The 23267-nt window shown below is 42.6% G+C and overlaps 1 protein-coding gene across 3 annotated transcripts in view; it reads left to right on the top strand.

The window, feature by feature from the left end:
• The first annotated feature begins 11352 nt into the window (after window positions 1-11352).
• VWC2 (von Willebrand factor C domain containing 2) overlaps window positions 11353-23267 on the top strand; it is a 56548-nt gene continuing 44633 nt past the window's right edge. For all 3 annotated transcript variants that reach the window (XM_050892114.1, XM_050892116.1, XM_050892115.1), the window contains exons 1-3: window positions 11353-11383; window positions 12497-13278; window positions 20049-20178. In XM_050892114.1, the coding sequence (XP_050748071.1) occupies window positions 12565-13278; window positions 20049-20178 (844 nt within the window). In that variant the 5' untranslated portion in view covers window positions 11353-11383; window positions 12497-12564. The remainder of the gene's footprint in view (window positions 11384-12496; window positions 13279-20048; window positions 20179-23267) is intronic.

Here is a 23267-nt window from a genome sequence, read left to right as displayed (position 1 = left end):
CGTATAACACCAAACCTGGAAACCAAACATATGAACTAAGGCAGCAAAGGAAGCTGTGAACATATTCTCATTAAATCTTGCTTCTATCAAAAGCACGAGTCAACCGATCAAAGAAATCCCATTAGTACCAAAGCAAGAGCCTAAATACAGACCCAGTGAACTACTACTGGATTTTTGCCTCTGCTTCAGGGATTTTTCTTCCATCTACAATTCACCATGGATTTGTTTAACAGCAGGAACTGTTTGTTTAAAACCTCAGGTGTGCTTGATATTTTCTTTTTCCAAAAGCAGTTATAACCTCTATTTTTCTAAAGAAAAATTAATCCCAACTGAGAAAAAAGCATTGGAAAAGGAAGGAGGTTTGGGTTTTTTTCCCCCTTTATCTCATTCAATTCTGTTTAATTGAAAAAGTAGAAAAGTTCTGAGAGCCTGTTCTTACATGTTTACTCCCTACTTAAGGCTTCACTAGAAAAAAAAAGTGTTTTAAAATAAACTCCAGGCAAAAACCTTTGAGAAGGAGAGTTGGGAGTCTGGGCCATAATCAACCATCTCACTTCTGTGAAAAGCACAAAAGTGTTTTTCACTAGGCTTTTAGCCAAAGATAACTAGCTCGTATTAATAACATATTCGTACTCTGGGAGAAATCCAGCCTAGGGGTCTAGGCTATAGAGGCACCGGTTACCTGCAGCTCTGATCAACTTCAATGGGAAGTAGATGTCTCTCTAGATCAGAATTTACTGGAACAGAAATTCAGCCACAGGATAAAATGAGACTTTTTAAAGAAATTTAATTTACGGAGACAAATGTGACTGCTTAGGGTGGTTGCAAGCTGCTATGTAAGGATCTCTCCAAAGGCCCCAGCCAGTGTTTGATGGAGTAGTGGCAAGGGCATCTACTATTGTGGTTACAACTCATATCAATTGTTAGTCTCCTTAATTAAAAAAAAAAAAAAATCCACAATTGGAAGTGATTGATTTCCAACAGATACAGGAGGAAAATGAAACTCCAACAGAATATCAGGCATAAAAGAGTGAATGGTATGATAGCTTTAGTGCTAGGGAATAACTTACGCTCCCAGTTCTTTGAATGACATTTATATAGAAGTTACTGGTGTAAAACAAAAACTAATTTCTTGAATAAAAGTTCTAGAATTCATCCCAATAGTCCATGAAAATTGTAAATGTGCAAATAAACACCTGTTCTTGAATCTGTCAGGAAAAAGAAATTTAAGTGGAGCCTTGTAATAAAAGGAAGGCAAAAGATGACATGAGGAAAAAAGAATTGCAATTGCCTAAATTTCAGAAATCAAACAGCTAGTGAAACAAGCTCATTTCAGTGTCAACACCTAGATTGCTTTCTCAGCTGATAGCTATTTTGGAGAAAATAGTGATGGGGGCTGAACTGTGGTTAGGAACCAAGTAAAAGAACCGGGCAGTGTTTTTAAGGCATGCTAAGGGCTAAATTTTCAGAAGTCCTGGACATTCATTTGTTTCCACTGTGATACTGATTGCCACATTTTTCAGAGAGTTCAGTGCCCAGTAGGCTGAGGTCCTTTGACAAACTGGCTCCTTGCTATTGTAGTTACTTCCTTGGCTAGCTAGGACTGTGGAAAGGCTTCCTGAGTCTTGAAGGTACCAGATGCATGGATCTTCCTTTTCTTCTTCTCTACTGCTGCTGCTGTTCTTAGGCAGAAGCTGAGGTATAGCTCTCTATGAAATTACCACACTGGTTCAGCAGCCTGAATCTGCTTTAGGAGTCAGTAATCGTGTTAAAGCCGCATTAATTTTAATAATGGGGGAAGGAAGGATGTATTTTGAAAACCTTTGAAGGCAAGAGTTTAACACTCTGTGAGGATTATCAAGTTAGGGCTGGTTGGTTCAGGCAAATCAATTTATGGCTGATTCGGTTTAATATCCTTATATGTCTCCAACAACCATTTTACCCCTAGAGCAAGATGCAACTTTTTCTTTTTTTTTTTGCCAGAGTTTTTGGCAGTTCTTGGCCTATGACCTCTGTTGAGGTCAAAAACAAGTTGAACAGGCTTTGCAGAAGTAGGGACTGACACCTTAGAGCACAAGGCCCTGTTCACATGAAAATTTATTTGGGTCATGTTTATAGAATACTTTCTGGTTAGGGTTAGATTTCACAGAACTATTAGAAGAAAACACGTCTTGAATCCAATCTGTTTCTAAGCTCTGAGCAGAGCTGTAGACGAGCGTTAGATGAGGTTTGCTTACATTTTCCTGCTAGAGTTGTTCTGCCTTGACAGTGGTGATGACCAAGTCCTGGTCTCTTCTCCAACAAAATGTTTCATATGTATAAAGCAGAACAGTATTAAGTGAGAAATTAATTGCCAGCAGGCTGGTGGTTAGGGAAGGTAGAACTATGGGGTTAAATGTCCTCAGGCAGGGGAGGGAGGAAACTTGTAGCTCTGCGTGCTGTTTGGTCCCTGATTTACTTGTCACTAGTGTCACAGGGGAGTTTTTGTGAGCATCTAAGCTGTCACTTTCTTCATTGATCTTGCAAGCACTTAATCCGAAAGGCCAATTATTTACCAGGCCCTGCCTGTAATAACTCTCAAGCAGTACTGTGGGTAGCCAGGGACATTGCATTGTTCCCTGTTATCTTCTTCCAACAAACAGTAAACTCAATCAGAATGACCAACTTGCATTCATTATCACAATTACAGAACACTTCTATTTCTTTCATGTTAGACCTTGTACCATGGTGCCTGAGCGTGCTGCTTGCTACAGTGGTCCTAAGGACATCAGTACATCAAGGCCTGGTGGTAACAACTGAACAAGGCACCAAGTCTTTTGCACAAATGAGCGCCTAAATTTTTGTACACATATAAGGGACGTAGTATACCAGCTATTCAGCAATGCACTCAATATTTTAATATGGAATAAAGTCAACATGGACTAGTAAATGGTGCATTGAAAAGGGAAGATGAAAGAGAACCAGAAGCTTTACATTAACTTCTCAGCTCAGCTACTGACCTGCTGTATGACTTCAGGCCACTCGTTTCTGCTCTCCTTTCCCTTCTTACCTGGTCACTGGAGGATGTACAGTTCTAGGGATACCAGCCAATTCATTAAGCGTTTGTGCAGTGCCTACATATGGGGGACCCAGTTGCATCTGGGGCGTCTGGGTCCTATGTGGAAACACAGAAAAAGAATTCTTCTGTTTGTCTGTTTCCCAACTCAAGTTCTAGCCCAAAGATTGTTTACTCCGACCTTTTATGCCCTGCTCTGACAGCTCGTAGCCTAAATCACGATTTCTAAGCCATGTAACTTTCTTCATTAGAGAGAAAACTATCACCAGCCTCTGTGATTGCAGAAGGTCCTGAATGTAATCTTCTCCAATAATTAGATCTAAAGACAGAACACTTGGGAATCTGCAATTCATGCAACTTTCAATATGTTAAAAATCATAATTTTCCCAGTTTTTAAAACAATGACATTATCAAATGTATATGAATTAATTTACAGGCCTCACTCGGCCTTTAATTTAAAAAGAGCAACAAAACAATCCATTGCTTACCTGGTACCATATCAGAGGCACTTGCTAAGGGACACAGGGACTTCTACAGTAATGTAGGGAAGGGTAATGACAGGAAAGCAAAAGGATTTGAACACCAGAATTAGCAGAATTTTCTTATAGATTGGTGTCTTTAAATCAGGTAACTCCAGCATCCAAGAAGGTGTAAGCTCTACGTGTCTAGCGTAGCCTGGGCATTTGTATGGGTACTGCCTCATGTGGAGTCGCTGGTGTGTAACAAGGCATGAGGTCACAGCACATCTTCAGTGACAACCAGTATAAGGTTGCTCTTCTCAACAAATCCACCTCTTTTTGTGAAGCTTTAAGAATTCAATTCCTTCGTCAAATTTGGTTGAACTTAGCCAGCAGGTTCAAAAAGTAAGAAGGGCAGCAGGATAAGATGTGTATGCATTATGCATGAAGTGTCATTGCAAAAGCTTCAATTTTTACAAACTGGATAGTAACAATGAGAGAAAAGGAGGGCAAAGAATAGGAAAAGTTTGAAGATGTGTTCTGGAAAGCATATCACTGAAGGCTTCGTATCTAGGGGTTTCTACTCAGTAACTTTTGGAGAATATCCCCTAAGAGGCACGATGGTTCTCTGAGTCCGCCAACAGTTATACTACAGGATCAGATGTCTGGTGGTTATACTCTAATTCTATAAACCATGGGAAGAACGCAGACTTTTGCACACATACTGTGAATTCCTTAACTTTCGAATTCTTGACTTGGCAAACTTAATTTCAACATATATTTCATCAGCTTCTCCGACAAAAATGAAAAAAAATTTTAAAAATGGTTCATTTGTGATATAAAGCATTTTACATGTTTGATGATGCAAAAATTGTAGAAGACATTTTTAAAATTATTTTTTAAGGGCTTGTCTTTTTGAGAGATAGGAGTTTATAATTACCAACCATACAATAAATGTTTTTACTCTACACTAATAATATTAACAGAGTATTTGAATAAGAACAATGTCTTTTAAAACATTTTTATTTCATATACATATATTGTTCAGAAAACAACATATGTTGTTTTTCAAATAATTTAAAGAAAAACAGATACTAAACAGTACAATTCCTGTTACGGAAGCTTTAAAGAAAGTTAGAGAATGGAACTAAATATTGGTGTGAGTTACAGTGCTAAATCAGTTTTGACAATAATAGCTTTTATTTTTCCCTGCCTTCCTGTAAGGTACATAAGAATCTTTTTCTTCAGTTCCATTTATTCATTAAGTTTAGTTCAATGTTTAATACAATAAAAGTCAAGAAATCCTGTGAGAACTGAAGAGAGAGCAAAGCTGGGGTTTTGTTTTGGGGGGGGTTGTTCTTCCTCCAGTAATATTAAAGAGCAGTGAAAGGATGAGATCTATTAACTTAAAATGTCAACAATACAGGAACAGATTTTTTTTTTTATAAACCTTGTGATAGCTGATGTTGCCATTATTGAAGAAATTTACTGTAAACACAAATGTATCTAGAGAAACTTAAATATTTTAAATAAAACAAGAATGTAATTATAAATAATAAAGGGAAAAGTAATACTGATGTGTACATCAACTGAATTTCAGATTCTATCTGAAGAGAGCTAAACACAAGCTTAAGAAATACTTTGTTCAGTTTTCCAACACAATGACAACGTAAAAACTAAAAATGTTGGTAGTGCATCTTTTGGCTTTGCAAAAGGGAAGAACAAGGTATAGTATTAAGACTTGTTTATATGAAAGATTGTGTATTTAAATGTTTCATGTTATTTTGTGCATGTCCATGTGTACGTACATGCAAAAACGTTTTGTTACCTCGTTTTGAGCAAAAAGGCACAAATATCAAACAACATTGTGAGCCATGATTAACATCCAATTTCCCTGGGCTACTGAAATTGTGGTAACAATAGGTGCATCAAAATCCATTTATAATCACTCTCGTATCCTGTAATTACAAGCACAAAATACTGTGCTTTGAATAGGCAATTATTTTTTCCTCAGAATGAGCCCATATGCACAGGTCCTGAATTGAATCCTCCTCACTCTCCAAAGGTTTCACTATGCAATTTTTAATATTATTTAACTATTGTGGTTAAGGTGGTAATAACACTTTTCTGAAGTTTATATTGGCAAAACCTCCATTAGAGATGCAACAGGCATGTAAGAATAGAAAAGTGATTTAAAGCGGTAGAACTTGTAGACATCGCGTATACAAAAAGGCAGCATGTATTTCCCTCTCTCTTTCATGGACCTAGAAGAGAACTGTTACTGAGATGGAATACATGCATTAGTCTCCTCAGAGCTTACAGGGCAGAGAAATTGATCACAGAAAGAGAGCTTTTCTGAGTTGTTTTAAACAAAACCAGTAACCAGTCTTCTTTCCCACATTTTGGAACAAGCCTCATTATGAATACTTCTAATTAGGTTATTTTAAATTTAAAAAAAAAAAAAAGTATTTTATTTCCATTTGTTGTGGTTTAACCCCAGCTGGCAACTAAGCACCACACAGCCGCTCGCTCACTCCCCCCTGGTGGGATAGGGGAGAGAATCAGAAGGGTAAAAGTGAGAAAACTCGTGGGTTGAGATAAAGACAGTTTAATAGGTAAAGCAAAAGCCGCGCATGCAAGCAAAGCAGAACAAGGAATACATTCACCACTTCCCGTCGGCAGGCAGGTGTTCAGCCATCTCCAGGAAAGCAGGGCTCCATCATGCGTCACCTTTACTGGGGAAGACAAATGCCATCACTCTGAACATCCCCCCCTTCCTTCTTCTTCCCCCAGCTCTATATGCTGAGCATGACGTCCTATGGTATGGAATATCCCTTTGGTCAGTTGGGGTCAGCTGTCCCAGCTGTGTCCCCTCCCAACTTCTTGTGCACCCCCAGCCTCCTCGCTGGTGGGGTGGTGTGAGAAGCAGAAAAGGCCTTGACTCTGTGTAAGCACTGCTCAGCAATAACTAAAACATCCCTGTATTATCAACACTGTTTTCAGCACAAATCCAAAACACAGCCCCATACTAGCTACTGTGAAGAAAATTAACTCTATCCAAGCCAAAACCAGCACAGCATTATATTTACACTTTGCTTAACGAGAGAAATCATAAGCTAAAGGGGGAGTTCTTAGAACATCAACCAGTAGCAGCAAAAATCTTCTTTAAAAGATGTTTCATAAACTTTTGACTTCTAAAGTTTAAATCTCCCACTGGTCTACAGAGATATTTTATTTTGTATTACAAATAATAAGCAAAATTTAAAATAAAAAAACATTATTTATTTCCCAGCATGCAAATTGTGATTTATAGAAGTGTAGAGTCCTTGTATTGAAGATCCTAAACTCTAAATGACAGAGGTTTTTTTTAAGTTTTGTTTTCATGCATGCAAAGCAGAAAAAATAATGTTGTAACATATCATTATCTGTGAAAAACTGAATAATTTAAAAACAACTAATGAAGACACAATTGTAACTACAGCTTGTGTAATGCTTCTTCAATACCTACCTATCAGTCAACTAGAGACATCAGATTAGTGAAAAAAGAAAGAACTGGAGCGGTATGTGTTCGGTATCCTTTGACAAGTGGCATAAAGAAAACAGAAGAAATAAAAATGAAAAGATGAAAGCAAACCTAGTTTAAAAATAGTTATGGAAGCTTGCCTTTTTTTTATTTTTAAAGAGTTGTTTAAACTGCTTATTTCTAATCGAGCCTTTCAAATACACATGATTTGTTAGAGTAATATGTACCTTGGCTTCGTCTCTCTCTGTCTTCAGACTGACTGCTATTTGAAGGCCTTATTTTATATGGCTGGACTAATACTATTGCACAAATTGCTACCTTTCGAAGGCTGTGATGTGAACCTGCCTGAACAACTGCCACTTTAGCACCACAATAAAAAATACCTTTCATATAACAACTCTCTTCCTTTCAGGAGGAATAATGAAACGAAGCAAAATAAAAAGGCACGACCATCCATTTTCCCAGAGGAGTCATGCTTTGGGGACGTTTTCTCCACTCTCAACTTCCAGAGTTTCAGAGCTGCTGAGCTGAGATGGGCACACGCGGTGCACACCTCCTGCTGCACTGTTCCCCCTGAGCGTGCCCTGTCCTCTCTGAGGGCTCAGCAGACACCCTGTCACCGAAGCCAACCTCGCTATTGTGTGGGGTTTTCTAAACGCTCCCCCTGCTCCCCAATTGCACTGGGGCTCCTCTTCTGCCCCCGCACACTGCCCTGCCCAGCTCCACAGGCTCTCATGGAGCTTCCTCCTCTTTTCTCTCCCTGTCTTCTCACTGAAGACAGGGGACACCAGGGGACACTTGTTTTATTAAAATAGGAAAGACGGGGCATGTTCCCTGCATGAGATCATGTGAAGGGATGCATGTATTAGGTGATCCCCTGGTGTGTGGGGGCTGCATGCCTACGCTGGGGTGAGTATGTGCATATCCTGGGCCTCACTTTATCCATATATTATGCTAAAAGCGGTTGCCTTGAGTGCTCTTAGATGTCCAGATGAAGCATCTGCATAGCTGTGAGATTTTGGTTTTATATTGTTATTAACCAGGCAGACAACCAATTTTAACTTGGTAAAAGATACATCCTATGTTTGGGTTCTTGTCATTCACACCAAGGCAACTCTTAAAAACTATTTTTCAAAATTTCAGTCCCCCTAATCTCATGGAGCAGTTGTTTAATTAAGTTTTTCTGACTAATAGCCAGCTATCTTCAGCATGGATGCCCGCTCTTACTGTCTTGAGCCTGGTCTAATGGAGATGGTCATCACACCAGTTTAACTTAAGTCATTCCTCGCCAGCACCATTTTTATTTCAGCTACTGAGTTCCTTTTTGTTTTCCATTCAACTGCTTCCTAGTAAAACTAAGCTAATTCCTAGTAAAATTAAGCTAAATCCAGCATAGACGATTTTGTGCACGACAGCTCTGATTTAGCTAATGCAAAGTTCTCATCATGCAGACAAGACTCAGCAGAAGGGAGAGCGTCTTGAATGGGATGTAGAATTTGATTCTCATCCAGAGGCACAGTTGTCCTTGCTACTGTTGCCGAGGGGGAGAGCAGAGCAGGGAAACTTGGACCTGTATTTTTATGCTGTATCTATCCTGTGAATAAACAGAAGGACTTCAGCCTCCAAGCTCTTACGTGTTATACCAAAAGTATAAAACTCATATTAGACATTGTTAAAAGTGGCCTTCAAATAACAGATCTTCATGTTTCTCTCTTCTTCTAGTTCAGAATTCACACTGAAGAAAATACCAAACATTTCTTACATATCTGCTGTTTGACCATTTGGACTATAATATATTGCAATTTGATACTATGACACTAATGAAGCAGTCAGGCGTCAGTTCTGCAAGGGTCCTAATGTCAGGTACAACCCATCACTTAATATACCTGTGAATCTAAAGAAACAGAGGGTGAAGTGCAATGAGAAATATTTCAGAAAAAGAAACAAGGGTATTTACCTCTCACTTTGCCAAGAAGGCTAGGATGAGCTGCAGTTTGATGCTATCAAAGTGCTCTAAGGCTTTGCCCTTCTGGTTACACAGCGGTATCTTGAACCTTCAGCCCCAGCTGATCTGTCTGCCATGTAACTAGGTCTGGGAGAGGGAGAGCTCCTACAGAGAGAGTCTTGGATGCTGAAGATCTCAAGATTTTATACCAAAGTTTCACCTGGGAACATGTGAAAATGTCAGATCCATAAATTGGCTTCTCTCTCCTGTTTATCACAGCATTGCCTTCCCAAGTCCCCTATTTCCTTCTGTCTTGCTCTAGCCACAACTAGCTGCTGCTTGACAGCAAAGCTTACAGGCTTTTGAATGTAAATTAAGGACTGTCGTTCAAGTTGTTGTTCTAGAATTAGCAATATGGTGCACTGGTTGCTCACCCCATGGCAGGGTTTAAGCTATATAAGGCATAAAATTACTGTTTTTAGAAAAGGCAAAGATTCAGTTCTTTATTCAGAGGTAACGAGATGATAATTTGAAGGCAAATACTTCTTGATTATTAGTCAGGTAATGAGAAAGGTCTAGCTTAACTCTATAAGACTTTGTCTGGAAACCCCATAGCAATCTGGAATTTCATTTTACTAGTGCAACCTATGGAAACATTTGACTTCTTCATATCCTTCAAAACTTTAGTCTTGTATTTCAAAGTTTCAGAAGATTAAACCATTCTTTATCTGGTGAATATCTGACTGAGAGATATGAGATAGTGTCAATAGAAATAATTTTCTAAACTAGACAGGACTCATAGATGTTTATAGCGAGAACCCAGCAGCCAAAAGAGTTTAGCACCTGCATCCTTCTGTGGAGGAGTTTAAGTGTCTGGGTTTTCACAAATAACAGTCGCTCATGAAGGTACTTAACAGTGAAACATTAGTATCCAGCAGATTTTCATTGCTCTCCTGAGTACTGATACTGCAGTGCTACCATTTTAATGAAAAAAAATCTGAAAATTTTACCTAGCCTGAAAATTTCAGTTACAGTGCCAAGTACTTTGGGAAATCCAGCCCTAGCCGTGAGTAGGGCACAGCAGGCTGCTACAGAGCTACTGTGGCAGAAGGGTTAGCGTAGCTGGGACTGTTCTGGAACATCTGTAAAGCAAAATGCATAGAAGATTATACTGGTATGTCATCTAATGCGGCTTAAAAATGAATAAATACATAAATAAATAACCTTTTGGGTTCCAAGCCCTTGCTCAGCTCCAGAACAAAAGCACCTCTAGCTTTTCTTTTGCGCTTCTCTCCCAACAGTCTGTGTTTCAGCCATCATCTTTATAATAGACCGTTCTGTCCCTTTTTCTGTATCAAAAAGTATAAAGGAGAAAAATGCTATTTAAGTACAAAAGTGTCCATCGGCCATTCAAAAGCGTAAGTAAATATTTCAACTAGCAAATCCTGTACCACTTCATTGCTAGAGGAGGCTAGCAGGAGAGAGTTAAAGCAGAGTAATCTGATGCTGCAGTGTGGACAGTCAGAGACGGGCACAGCCTGCGCTGCCCCGATTGAACGCGGCTTAACCGCCTCCGCCCGCGCCCAGGGCTCGGCTATAGCGCGGGTTTGCGGCTGGGCCCCGCAGGTGCGCGCGACTGTGCCCGCCGGGGACCTGCGCTCCTCCCCAGAGGAGACAGCCTGGGCAGCGGGGCCGCGTCTGCCGCGGCGGGGAGAGCGCCCATCCCCACGCGGGCTTTGCGCGGGCGGAGTACGAAGCTCAACGTCCCGACGAAGTGACGCGCTTACACCGGCAAAAGTTTCAACCGTCGGTGCGCGGGGCTGACCCCAAACGAGCCCGCGGCGCCCCGCTCTCCCTCTCGACAGCCGCTCGCCCTCCCGCTGCGTGAGGCTCCCTTGCCCCCCCCCCGGCGCCGTTGCGTGCCCGCCGTGGGGCCCTGCGGGACGAGTGGGTTTATTCCTCCCCCCCCCCCGCACACACACCGCCGACGGGGAGGGGCGGGCAGGGGCGCTGCGCGGCCGCACCAGGCGCTGCCGCCCCCCGGCGAGCGGCGAGTCCCCTCCCCGCGCGGCGCCCTGCGCCCGGCCCGGCGGCGGAGGGAAGGGAGGGAGGGAGCGCCTCGTCCTGCCCCGTTGCTGCCGCCACCCCCGTGGCCGGGGGAAGCACGGCCGCCATGTGAGAGAAACTGGGGGCCGCGGCGGAGCCCGCCCGCGGGGCGGCGGGGCCGGATCGGCTGGCCGCCGCGCTGCGCTGCAGGCTTTGCAGGTCCGCGGCGGCGGCGGCGGGCGGGCAGCAGCAAGCCGACGCCGGCCGCCCGCCCGCGGCCCCGCCATGGGAGCCGGGCGAGGGAGGAGGCTCGCCGCCCCGAGCCGCCGGCGGGGCTGAGCCCGGCTCCAGCGCAGGTAGGGAGGCGCCGGGCCGGGCCACGGGGGAGGCTGCCGGGCTGGGGAAGGGGCTGGCCCCGGCTCCCCCCCCACCCCCCACCCCACCGGGAGGGGGTCGGGCGGCGCTGCCCGGCCCGCCGGAAAGTTTGGGCAAGCGACGCGGCGGCCGGGCTCCCCCGCGGCGGCCGGGCAGCCCGTGGCGGGCGGAGCGCGCTGCCCCGCCGTGCCGCCGCCCCCGCCGGGCCGCCGGTGAGGGCCGGGGGAGGCGGGCGGGCGGGCAGAGAGGGAGGCTTTTAAATGGCTTTGAGGAGCGGTACCTCGGAGGTGGGGCCGTGCCGGGAGGCTGGAGCGCCTTTGCTTATCGCGGCCGGAGTAGTGTACGTATTTTGGTTTGGGGTTTTTTCCGATTTAGTGTGCAGCGTTTTAAGGACAGGAGCCAGGAGTGTTGCTGAACTCCTGGAGGATGTGGGTTAAATGAGCCTCTGCTGCGGAAACTCTTAGCGGCTCTGCTTTGCCTTTAAAACACGGGGAGAAAGAGGTGGTGTGTGCTTGTGTAGGTAGTTCGGAAGAGAGGTAGTTTGGCTCTGCTCGCTTTAATGTGCTTGTTTTTAGTTGCCTTTAACAGAAATGTGCTCACTGGTAGGTATTTAAAAAAAAAAAAAAACAAAACCAACAGCATACTTCAGACTGAATAAGAGATTAACGAAAATCATCGTGCATGCAGTCAGCAAATAGGGCTCAATTGGGTGATTGTTGTTCCGGACTCTGCTGTGTTTTGGGGAGCTCCATTTAATTCAGCGTGCCTCCATCCTCTTCACGTGTTGTCATTTGAAAGGAAAGATAACCCCTAAATGTTCTGGTTTTTGCATGCACTTGCCTTTGCAAATCCTAACTCCCCGGAGTTCTGCGTGGTGCTCTCATGGAGCCGAAGACGCCCGGTCCGTGTCCAGAGCCCTGCTATTTATAAGACTTGGCAGAGCGGGGGAGGAGGAGGAGGGATGCAGCACCAGGCTGTTGTTTTCTTTTTGCATAAACTACCGAGACAGGTTGCATATTGTTTGAGATGTTGCATCGGTGGAGGGGGGGGAAGAAGTGCAGACGCTGAAGTGTTCCTAATCCTTCTCTTCCTAGGGACTGTGGATCTGTGAAGCGCTTCCCTCCGATGTGAATGCAGTGTCCCCTGTGGGATGCAGTAGGTGATGCCCAGCTCTACTGCAATGGCAATTGGAGCTCTCTCTAGTTCTCTTCTCGTAACCTGCTGCCTCATGGTTGCCCTCTGTAGCTCCACCATACCTGTACAAAAACTGGCCAAGGCTCAAGACAAACAGGAGATAAAGGCGAGCCAGGAAAAGAGGGATCACACATCTACAAGGGACAGCCAGGCAGGCCCGGGGAAAATGAATGAGATCGGCAGGAGCGGGAGGGAGGAGGGTAGCAGGGACTGGAAGAGCAAAGGAAACAGGAACTACTCGAACAAGGAGTCTTGGACTAAGCAAAAGCAGGCTTGGAACAGCCAGGGGACGAGCAGTAAATCCGGGAGCATTCAAGTGCAAGAGCAAAGGGACGCCGCTCCCGAGGAACCTCAGGTGGCTGAAGATTCGTCTCTCCCAGAAGCTGTTGCGAGTGTCACTCCCGAGCCTTCGGAGGAGTACGCCTATCCGGACTACCGTGGGAAAGGCTGCGTGGATGAGAGCGGCTTCGTCTATGCCATCGGGGAGAAGTTTGCGCCGGGCCCCTCTGCCTGCCCCTGCCTCTGCACTGAAGAGGGCCCGCTGTGCATACAGCCCGAGTGCCCCAGGCTCCACCCTCGGTGCGTCCATGTGGACACCACGCAGTGCTGCCCGCAGTGCAAGGAGAGGAAGAACTACTGCGAGTTTCGAGGGAAAACCTACCAGACCCTAGAGGAGTTCATGGTAAGGGCTGAAGCCAACAGTCATTTTGTGGGTCCTTCGCTCGTTTAAAGTGGCGTGATGTTCTTCAGGTGCTTTCTCAGAGGGCGTTCTGGGTCTCCCCCTCCCCTTTTTCATTTCTGTGTTAATACTACTTCTGCGGTGCTGTAAAATATTCCCCTTAAACATGACCTTTCTTGCTCTATGATACTGTAACATTTTTAAATGAGAAGGCTGATCTTTATTAATTCCTTTGGTATTTACAGTAAAAAATGCAACTTGAAAGAATGCTGCTCGGTGGTGATGTGGATTTTATGAGAATTTTCAGCAATACATTTGTTTCCTTATTTAACTGTTAACTGTGAAACTTCTACCTTGCAGGGATTGAGCAGGGTTTTGTGGGCTGACTTCTATTCCTAGTAATCAGTCTGTGACGATACCTTTTTCATAACAGTCATTTCTCGTTTCCTTTTTAACCACTTAAACTGTGCTGCTAAGGTTGTGTAATGTTTGCTTTCTGAGAATGACTATGGGCCTTCTTTTTAATAAGAGCATGGTTTGCAATCTGGATTACAGTGATACCTAAACAAAGGACTTGAAAAGCTTTATGTTTAGGGAAAACCTTTTAGACTAGGGCCTTTTTAGCATTATTGTGCAAGGTCATTATAATTGAAAATGCAACTTATTACAGTGCGCCGAAAAGTTTTGGAGTTGGGACCAATTTCCTGGTTGCTTACCTTGCCTTTTTCCCTTTAGTATTTTATTGTGGCTGAGGTCTGCGAGCAGGCTCTAAGAATTTGCTTGCGAATGACTGTTAGATATAGGGCTGTTCCAAAACCCATTACTGAACACACCAGAGATTTTTGAGCTGAGTATGTTGAGGGGAGTACGAAATCTAGTTTAGGGTTCTGGAAGCTTGAGCCCCTCTCAGGATGAAGCAAAAGAAAATGTGTTTGTGGAGGCTGTAAATAAGTTGCCACCTCTGCGCTCTGCGGTATTTGCATGTTCTTGGAAACTTAACTTCGATTCATAATGTCTTTCCATGTTCTTCAACTTACTGATAAATAAATAAATAAATAAGCAGAATTACTCTCTCCAGAATAAATCACAGTGTTTCCCCTTGCTGTCTTCAGGCAGTAATGTGTAGAGCACTGGTGGATTTCAAAGCATGGCAAAAAGCATTGCATCATCCTCCCTTTTTCCATGGCACCCTCAAGGATTATGTTCAGCTTCAGGGTGACAGTTTTCTACTTTAAGAGGGAGAAGGTACTTTAAACAGTGGCTAGTTGGTGTGACCTTTCCAGAGATGGATTGTGAGATCCTTCCTTTTCCAGCAAAGTTAATTAATTCGGAGGGGTGGCCAAAATAGTGATGCTTCTGCACACGTTCTCTGTAGGTCAAAGTTTTAAAGGCTTCCCCCCACTCTTCATTCACGCTCTTATAACGAGTTGCATTTCTTTGTCTTTTTATATAGTGATGTCGTATTAATGGCTGTAAAGCAAGCCTAAAATACCTTATTGTGTTAAGCATGCAGTGAGAGAATAAAACCTTAGGGCTCCCTGTTACATTTGAACATGGCTGGCAGCCTTGGTAAAAAGGGACTGCTGCACGGTGACATTTACAGAAATGTTCTGAAAAGACTTTGGCTTTCAGCTTTCTTTTTAACCTCATTGAGCCTTCAGCCCTTGTGTTGATACCTTCCTGTAATGAAACATCAATTCGCTTACCGCTTTGTGTAGCCAGCTTTGGAAACACGAGTGAGAAGGGATGCCTGCTCAGGATGCACAAGGAAAGTTACCGACGCAGTTAGGCAGTGGAACTGCAGCCTGTTTATTTTGATGTTTGAGAACCTTGGTTTTTAATTGAGCTTCAACGTTGGTTCCAATATTGTGAGCACAAAACTGTAAATGCAGCTGTTTGCCCATGCCACTGCAATCAGTGGAGATGGCTGGCAAAGTAAGGTAGAGATGTAGTCAGGTTGCTGCTGCTCAGCGGAAGCAATTGCAAGTGCAAGTAATTGCACACGGTTTTAAAGGTCATTTTACATGTTTAAAGTTGATGGTCTTAGAGAGGTTACTAATATGCTATCTCTTGATTAAGGTCAGGGAAGGAGTTATAAATGGATAGTGATCTGACTTTCCTCTGTGTCTGCACCTACTGTTTGTGGCAAAGAGTACCAGACATCACTGAAGGAAGAAAAAGGTGACCTCCTAACTTTTAAGTGACATTATCTGCACAAACATTTATGTATAGATGTGTAAATATGCATGCAAGTTTGGGAGTTTGCTTATATAAAATTCATATATGTCTTGGCATGGCAAAAAATTGCCCTGACCAGAGCCAGTGCTAACTCGGAAGCTGAGTGTGCCAGGGAACGGGAGGTTTGATGCATTTCTCCTTTGATTCACAGTCCTTCCTGCAGGCTTTGCTTGTGTGTGTGTATGCACGTGTTTTTCTGTTTTCAAAAAGGACATGGATGTCGACACAGAACAAAACACAGGTGTGGGGGAAGGATGAGGTCTCATAAAGCTGTTTCCATCAGCACCACTCTACTCCCCTGTGGGTGTCGTCAGGCAGGACAGCAGAGGGATCACAGCGTCCATACGAGTGGAACTGGGAGCAAAAGCCTTATTTGGTGAAATGCAATGAGGATAAAATTCTGCACTGGAGCTGGAGATTGCTGAGCACGTGCTCCACTAAATGTTTTTCAATCTTACAGTAAGATTTGAAAATGCAGGCTGACTTATAAAGTCATAGCCTTACAAGGACCATAAATTATCTTCAGAAGTGTAATGTTTGGGAAGGACCTACATTTCTGAAAGTTGTTGCTTCGTGTGTCTGTCTTAGAATTTCTCTGCTACCAAAAGTTGTATTTATTTGTGAATAAGTTACTTCGAAATCTGGAAGTCAACAAACCCAAATGGATTTTGAAACATCTGTGGTATTTTGAGAGCACAGAGAAGTAAAAACAAGTCTGGTATTTTTATTCTTGTCAGCCTAACCCCATTCATGTTCTCCTGAGTTGTGTAAGTGGCAACAAAATACTAATAAAAATTCCAGCACAATAGCAAGTAAGTTTGGGATTATGATTGATTTTTTTTTTTTTTAAACTTAGATGTTTTCAAGGCTCAAGGAACCAAATGTAGATTATATATTTTTTTTTTAATTCAGATTTTTTGTTGGTTTGTTCTTTTGGTTTTTAAGTAAAGTTTGGCATGTGGAAAGGGGGAAGAGAAAGCTCAAATTACTTTGGACCAGAACTTCAATGAGTGCAAATGATTTGTCACTTCTTAATTATGAAAATTTACACTAAGTTGCTGGATAAACCTACTAACCTTACTAAGCTACAGTTTTCTTCATGCCCCACTAGTGGGAAATCTACCTGTTTACACAATGGTATGTTTGCTTTTTTACAACATCTGCAACTCCATTTATATACCTGCTCATAAACTTCCCTTTAAAGAATTCTAAAGAAGGGGGGTTTTTTTGCCATCTGTACTCTATTTTCTACAGGTTTTACGGCTGCCTGGTGAATACTAAGACTTCTGTGCCTCTCGTTGTCTTTCCACAGTCTTTGCATAGGCAGAACTACTGCTGCTATAGAGTTAATAGCTTCATCTGTAGACCACAGAGACGCGGTATCATTAGTCTTCAGAGAGAGGTTGATAGGTGCTATTATTTCCAGTCCAACCTGGTTATGTCAGCTGTGCTAAGCGTGAGTGCTGCTGGGCTGGTCATTTCCCAGATGAACAAGTGGGGTGCTCGTTGCGTTGGCTGCCACTAGGAACTGCGCTTCAGGGAATGCGCTTATGTTGTAAGAGTAGAAGAGAAGAAATGAAGGACCAAATGTGTCTTTTCATTCTGATTTATTTAGCTGTTGTTACATATATACACTGTCTTATTGTCTGTCTCTCTAGTGATGATTATGTCTCCAGGTATTAAGCTGCCATTAAGATGCAGAAAGAAGTGGGGTTTTTCTAGAGTTCCTGCTACATCCTGATGATGTATAAAAAGCAATGCACTACCGTTTGGTCCAAAGATGAACAGACAAAGGTTGACGCTAATGCCATTTTAGCAGCTACTGTGGTTCACTTACATGCCTGAAAAGAGCTTTGTAGAAATAAGCACATGGAGACCTTCCTTAACTCTGCTACCAGTACCCATATTGGTGGGTTCTACAGATGACAGTACTTATTAAAGGTGTACTATATATATTCCCCTGAAATCCCATGATCTATTACACAGGAAGGGTATTCATGACTGCAGTATCACATTAACAGTGTACTCCGTTCGTGAAAGATGTAGTCTTCAAGTGTGTGTGCTGCATAGGATGGAAATGCATTATTCTGAATCATCATTATTAGATAAAGATTAGATCAATTTTGTTTCTCATTCAGTAGTATTTTCAGTGCTTCATTAAATGGCTTCTTGTTCTAAGAATTTTAGGCTTCTGTCAGATTTGGAATTCTAGGAAACAACCTACTATTAGAGTCTGTTTAAATTTTACAGATGAGAGATTTCAGGAATAACATCTGTGTGCTGTCTTGTTTCCTGATTATCATCCAATACTCTAGTTTTTACATCACTTCTAATATTGAATGGCACAGCTACTAAGCGGTGTCCTGGGAGAGGGAATATCTGTTGTTGTAGTTACTAGTCTCCTTGAACTGTGACGACTGGCAAATCTGCATCTTTTTCAAGTCATGGCAAAAAATGTTAAAACCGATTGAAAGCTATAGGTTTGCCTTGTTGAGCCTGATCCTTGGAACTGAGTTCTGGTAGCTTTGATCAAGTAGGATTCCTCAAAAATAGAAAAAAAAATCAGTCCTCCTTAAAAAGCATGTTTTCATAATTTAGTAAGTATTGTTTCTGGATATAAATCCAGAGGGAAAGATTCTTACTATTGACTTGCAGATAGTTAGGACCTCAAGTTTGCTGACACTCAAAATTTCACGTGCGGTTCAAGTGATTACCTGGAATACCTGAGCCTCTCGACTCTGAACACTGGATCAGAAACCTCATCAGCTGACACTCCAGCTCTGCAAGTGAATGTGGCAGTTTATAAACAATGACAGAACAAAGTTCTTGTCCCAAAGACTGCAATAAAAATCTGCAGTACTGGGCTGTCAGCCTCCTTGTAGCGTTTTATAGATGTATAGTGTGGTGTTATCCTTGGTAGGGTGTAAAGCAAAGAGAAAACTGGAAGGGAGTAGCTAGCAAAGGAAGCCTGAAATAAATATTAGTCATAAAAGCAAAAAGCAACACAGCAAGAGACCCTATTTAGGCTTTCTAAGCAGAGGGGACGGCGTGAAAGATACGTGAATGCATAAGCAAATAACAGCCCTGGCAGGTGGGAAGAGAAGTGGCAAAGCATGGATGAGCATTTAGTTGGAGATGATGCTGTGCAAGCATCAGGATGTTTGAACTTTGGAAGTGAGAAGGATGTGAAAGAGGCAAGCAAGCAGAGAATGGATTTGATGAAAAAATGTGATGGGCTGCCTAAGAAACAGGGAGAAGAAACAGATGATCTGCTAGTTAGACATCTGAATGATTCTTCACAGAGAATTTTTTTTTTTTTTCCAGATGTGAGGTTACTCTGCTTTTATTGGAGAAATGCAGCGGGTGGTTGTTTGCATCAGCTGGAATCTGGAATGAAAAAGGGTCCATAAAAAAATGACATCATCCTTAAGTAAACCAAGAATCTGCACAGATTATAGATCTAGAGGATCACTAATAATAACATTCAGCTGCATTTTCATCCTGCGCTCTGAGCATGGATGCCAGTGTGTTTTTTTGGAGTACAACAATGAGATTTACAGTATACCATTTATTTCTCTTTAGCACTCTTGCTTCCCTTTGCCTCCAGCTCCTTGTGTGGTATGAGGACGTCAGTGATGCAGTGTGCAGCACCTGGTCAGGAACACTGAAGAGGACAGCTGGAATTGTACATGTGGCAAATGCAGACATTTGAAAGTCCATTTTTTCCTAAATAGGGCCTTGATACTGTTTTGTTTGGAATTAATTTCATTGAAGTAGGTCGTTCAAGTAATTATCTCATGGTACTCCTATTCTGTAGAGTTCTTCAAAACCAGTAACATTTCAGTAGGTAAAAAGGATGACCTGTATTTTGCTTCACCCCTTTCTTTGAATTGCAGTATCTTTTCAGAAAGTTACAAGTATTGCAAGAATGGTCCAAATATGATTAACCTATGGGAAACACCTGAATTCAAAGGATGTTTTTTTCTTGACTTCTCTTTGAAAATGATAATTTTCAATAAAATGCAACTTCCTGCTACCAAAAAGCTTTCAAACCTGGAAAAAATTGCAATAAGGATTTCCATTAAAAGAAGTTTCATGTTTCATTTAGCAAAATATTTCTTCTTTGAATACAGTATTTTTTGCTGAATTACTTTTTGAACCTCTAATAGAATTAAACCGAATTTAATCTAAATTATGAACTTAATTTGCTGGAAGTTCATTAGAAAAGTGGTAGGGAAATTTTTGCTTTATTTGTGCTAAAAGTCTAATGTGTTCTTGTTCCCAAGATCCCTTTGACTTTCCCATTTGGTGCACAGGTTCAGAGCAGAACCTGTGTTTTTTTCTGCTGTGGTTCTGTAGTTTTGCAGGAGCCCAGCCTTGCTTTCTCCATTATTCAGACCACAAAAAGCATTTGTTTTAAAGTGGAGAGGAAAAAGAGGTGAAGGAAAGAACAGTGCAGTTGGGAAGGCAGGCATTGCACGCTTCAGGAGGGCATTAAGGGAAAGAGTTAAAAGGTAACTGGATTTGTGTTTCAGGTTTCTCCGTGTGAGAAGTGTCGCTGTGAAGCCAATGGTGAAGTGCTGTGCACTGTCTCGGCTTGTCCCCAGACCGAGTGCGTGGATCCAGTGTATGAGCCCGATCAGTGCTGTCCTATCTGCAAAAATGGTAAGTGACAGCTGCAAAACTAGAAGGGGGCTTCTGTCGGAGAGATCCACGTTGCTCTGTTGTGGTTTTGAAAAATAATTCCAGTGTTTTCCTTTTCCCCCAAACGGAGATGCAGAAGAGTTGTGTGTGGATGGTATCTTCCTGGTGTGAGGAGTCAGATCTTCCCTTGACTGGGATGGACTCGATTATGACCTACAGGGATTTTTGTTACCCAGGAGACAATTAGGGTGTTAATACCAGATATTTATGTGACTTCTGGATATAAATTTTGCATGAACTCATTGTGGATATGTTTTATATAGGCACACAAAACGGAACTCAGGCTCTTCATGTTATCCACCTCTCAACGTGAGCAGGAAAAATTACTTTTGTTCTCCCTTCTTATTTGTTCCCTTTTCAGAGATTCTTCTCATCTTTTTTTTTTTTTCCTGAAGCAAATCAAGTGTACCTTATTGAGCTCATTTAATTTTCATAACTAAATGAATTAAACTCCCAAGTTTAATTGAATATTTTTCGTAACTAAATTAGACAGAAAGTCTCTCTACTCCCAGCAAGGCCTTGTATTAGATCAAAGTCCTGGTCTATTTAGAGGAAAAAATTACATGACACACTAGCTCATCACTTATAAAGAAGAAATGATAATTTATTAATAGAAATGAAAGCTGCAAAATCTCAAATGAAATTATATTTAAAATGAAAAAAGACATTTAAAAATATTCAGATAATTTGCAGCCATATATTATTTCTCTAGAATAGGTAGGTTCCATTACATTAGCTAAAACAAACTGATTAAAATTGTGGAAGAGCTAGGGGAGGAGAGAGTGTACAGCATATGCTTTCTGCAAATTCAACAGTAGATGTTAAAGGATAGTTAATTGCATTGGAGGAGTTTCATTTGTATGGGTATAAAAGTAATTGCTTCACATCCCTTAATTGGTTGTTACAACCCTGAAGGAATTTGTTCTCGGCTGTACAGCTTAAGGGCACTCTGCTTTTGGAGATGAGGACAGACATTTTTTGAGGCATTTAGAGACAGTTCCTGAGAAAGGCTGAATTTGGGAGCTAGTGGTGTGATAGCTAGCCAGTCCGGAGGATCCTTTAGCACTTGTTTGATGGCAAGAGCCTTCCTGACGTGCTCACAGGCTTTTTGTGTGCACCACGCTCTGCTGCAGTTCCCCAGGTCAGAGTGGCTCTTGGCAGGCAAAAGGTTTGTATAAGGGATGGAGTTACAAGCATAACATGTTTAGTCTATGTAGTCTTTCCCACTGAATTTCTCCAGTGGTGTTAACACTGTTTGGAACTGGATTGACTTTCCATCGGTGCACATTCTCCCACAAGCATCAACATAATGCACTGTGGTGGCCATCTCCCAGCGGTGGCTTGCCTTTGGATTAAGGTGGTACGGCAGTGTGGGGCTTGGCGTGGCTGTTTGTATAGATCCCCTGACGCGTTTCCCAGAAATGGGGCCTTTTTAAAAAATTGTACATAAAACATGCCTTAGTTGTGAGGAGGCTGCCTTCTCTCAGAGCACTGAAGCTGAATTACCCCAGTTCTGCCTGCAAGAAAAGGGTGATCTTGTCCTCAGCATCTGAATCCCCAGTATTACTTGCGTATTCTTTGGGTATAACCACAAGCTAGCATCCCTGACCCAGTTTCAGACCAAGGTGACCAGAGCTGCCTGTTTCCAGTGGGCTGTACTGTCACTTCTCTGCATGTCAGAGAACCAAGAGTGGCTTTCCTTGTTAGCTTTTAGATGAGAAAAAAAGCCATTAACAATAACAACAAAACCAAGATAGTTCAGAAGTAGCTCGACTTTTCTGGTTCAGCGGCTTCAGCATAGTATCACAAAGAAATTTCTGAGGAATCCTCTCCATTTTGGGAGTGCATTAAAAAAAAAAACACCAGGCCGTTTGTTTTCAGAGCTTATTTTAAAGCATGGGACGTGCACTTTGCAAGGAACTTCAGTGAATTGCTGAATGTTTTTAATTAGATTGGAGCAAAAACCTACTGAGCAGGAAAACCTAGCCTGCCTCATCCCCTCATTTTCAAGCCTACTGGAACAAATGCGCTGTGAATGTGAGTCGGGGAAACAATCATCGCGTTGTGCTTCACGGTTGATCTTTGCAACGATGACATCAATGACATCATGTTAGTGACCCAGAAGATCTTGGGTGATGTACAGGGAGCTCAGCCGCATAACCTGAGTGGTGGGAAGGGTGGAGCCCTGAAAAGTGTACAAGTGAGGTGACTGCTGTCATGATCTGCGTCCTGCCCCTGGTAGAGCAAGAAGGGGTGGGAGGTGAAGTTTGGGTTCTCTACATTTACTAACATTTGTGTGTTAAAAATGCACACAATCCAACTCCGGTTTCCCTCCCTTTCCTAGCACTTCATAACGTACAACATTTTCCCAACTTGCCTGGCCTGCAGATTTCTGGCAGTGAACCAACAGAGTTGAGAGCTAAGCAACTACATCTGTCACTGGTAACACCACATACAAATGCCTGATTAAGAATTACGGAAGAGATCTAGTGAAAGCCTGCCGTTATTAGAAATGAATGAATTTGGTCTCTTGGCAGGTGTGAGACACTGTGCATTATCCCTTGTGGGAAAGAGGGGGTGTAGTTGACTTCCCCAGCCTGATTCTACAGAAGTGCTGGCAACCCTTCAGATGAGGGATGGATAGGTAACTGCACATCAGGCTTACACAACTGCGTGCGTGTGTAGGTGCAGACTTACTTTGAACGTAAGACGTAGTGAATGGAAAACTTGCAGAGCGAAGAACAGTCTTATGTGTAGGATTTAATAATCTTCTATATCACGTCCTAACTTTCAAGAAGGAGCCTAGATACTTCCATAGCTGAAGATGTTATTTTCTTCTTTGTGGGCAGGGACAGGGAGTACTTTAAAGAAGTATCTGCACTGAAAAGTTGTCTATAGAAGGGATAAAAGGTGACACCTCACTGAGAAAATCTTGGGTTGAGGGGAATTTTCCTGCTTTTTATGTCTCAAGTTCCTACAGTTGAGGGAGCTGTTTTGTGTTTATCTTATATACATGCCCTGCAAGGAAGCAGGGTGGGGACAGAGGGGAA

The sequence above is a fragment of the Gymnogyps californianus genome, chromosome 2 (genome assembly GCF_018139145.2).
Source record: "Gymnogyps californianus isolate 813 chromosome 2, ASM1813914v2, whole genome shotgun sequence".
Taxonomy (NCBI): Eukaryota; Metazoa; Chordata; class Aves; order Accipitriformes; family Cathartidae; genus Gymnogyps; species Gymnogyps californianus.
This window is presented reverse-complemented; position numbering and strand designations above follow the sequence as displayed.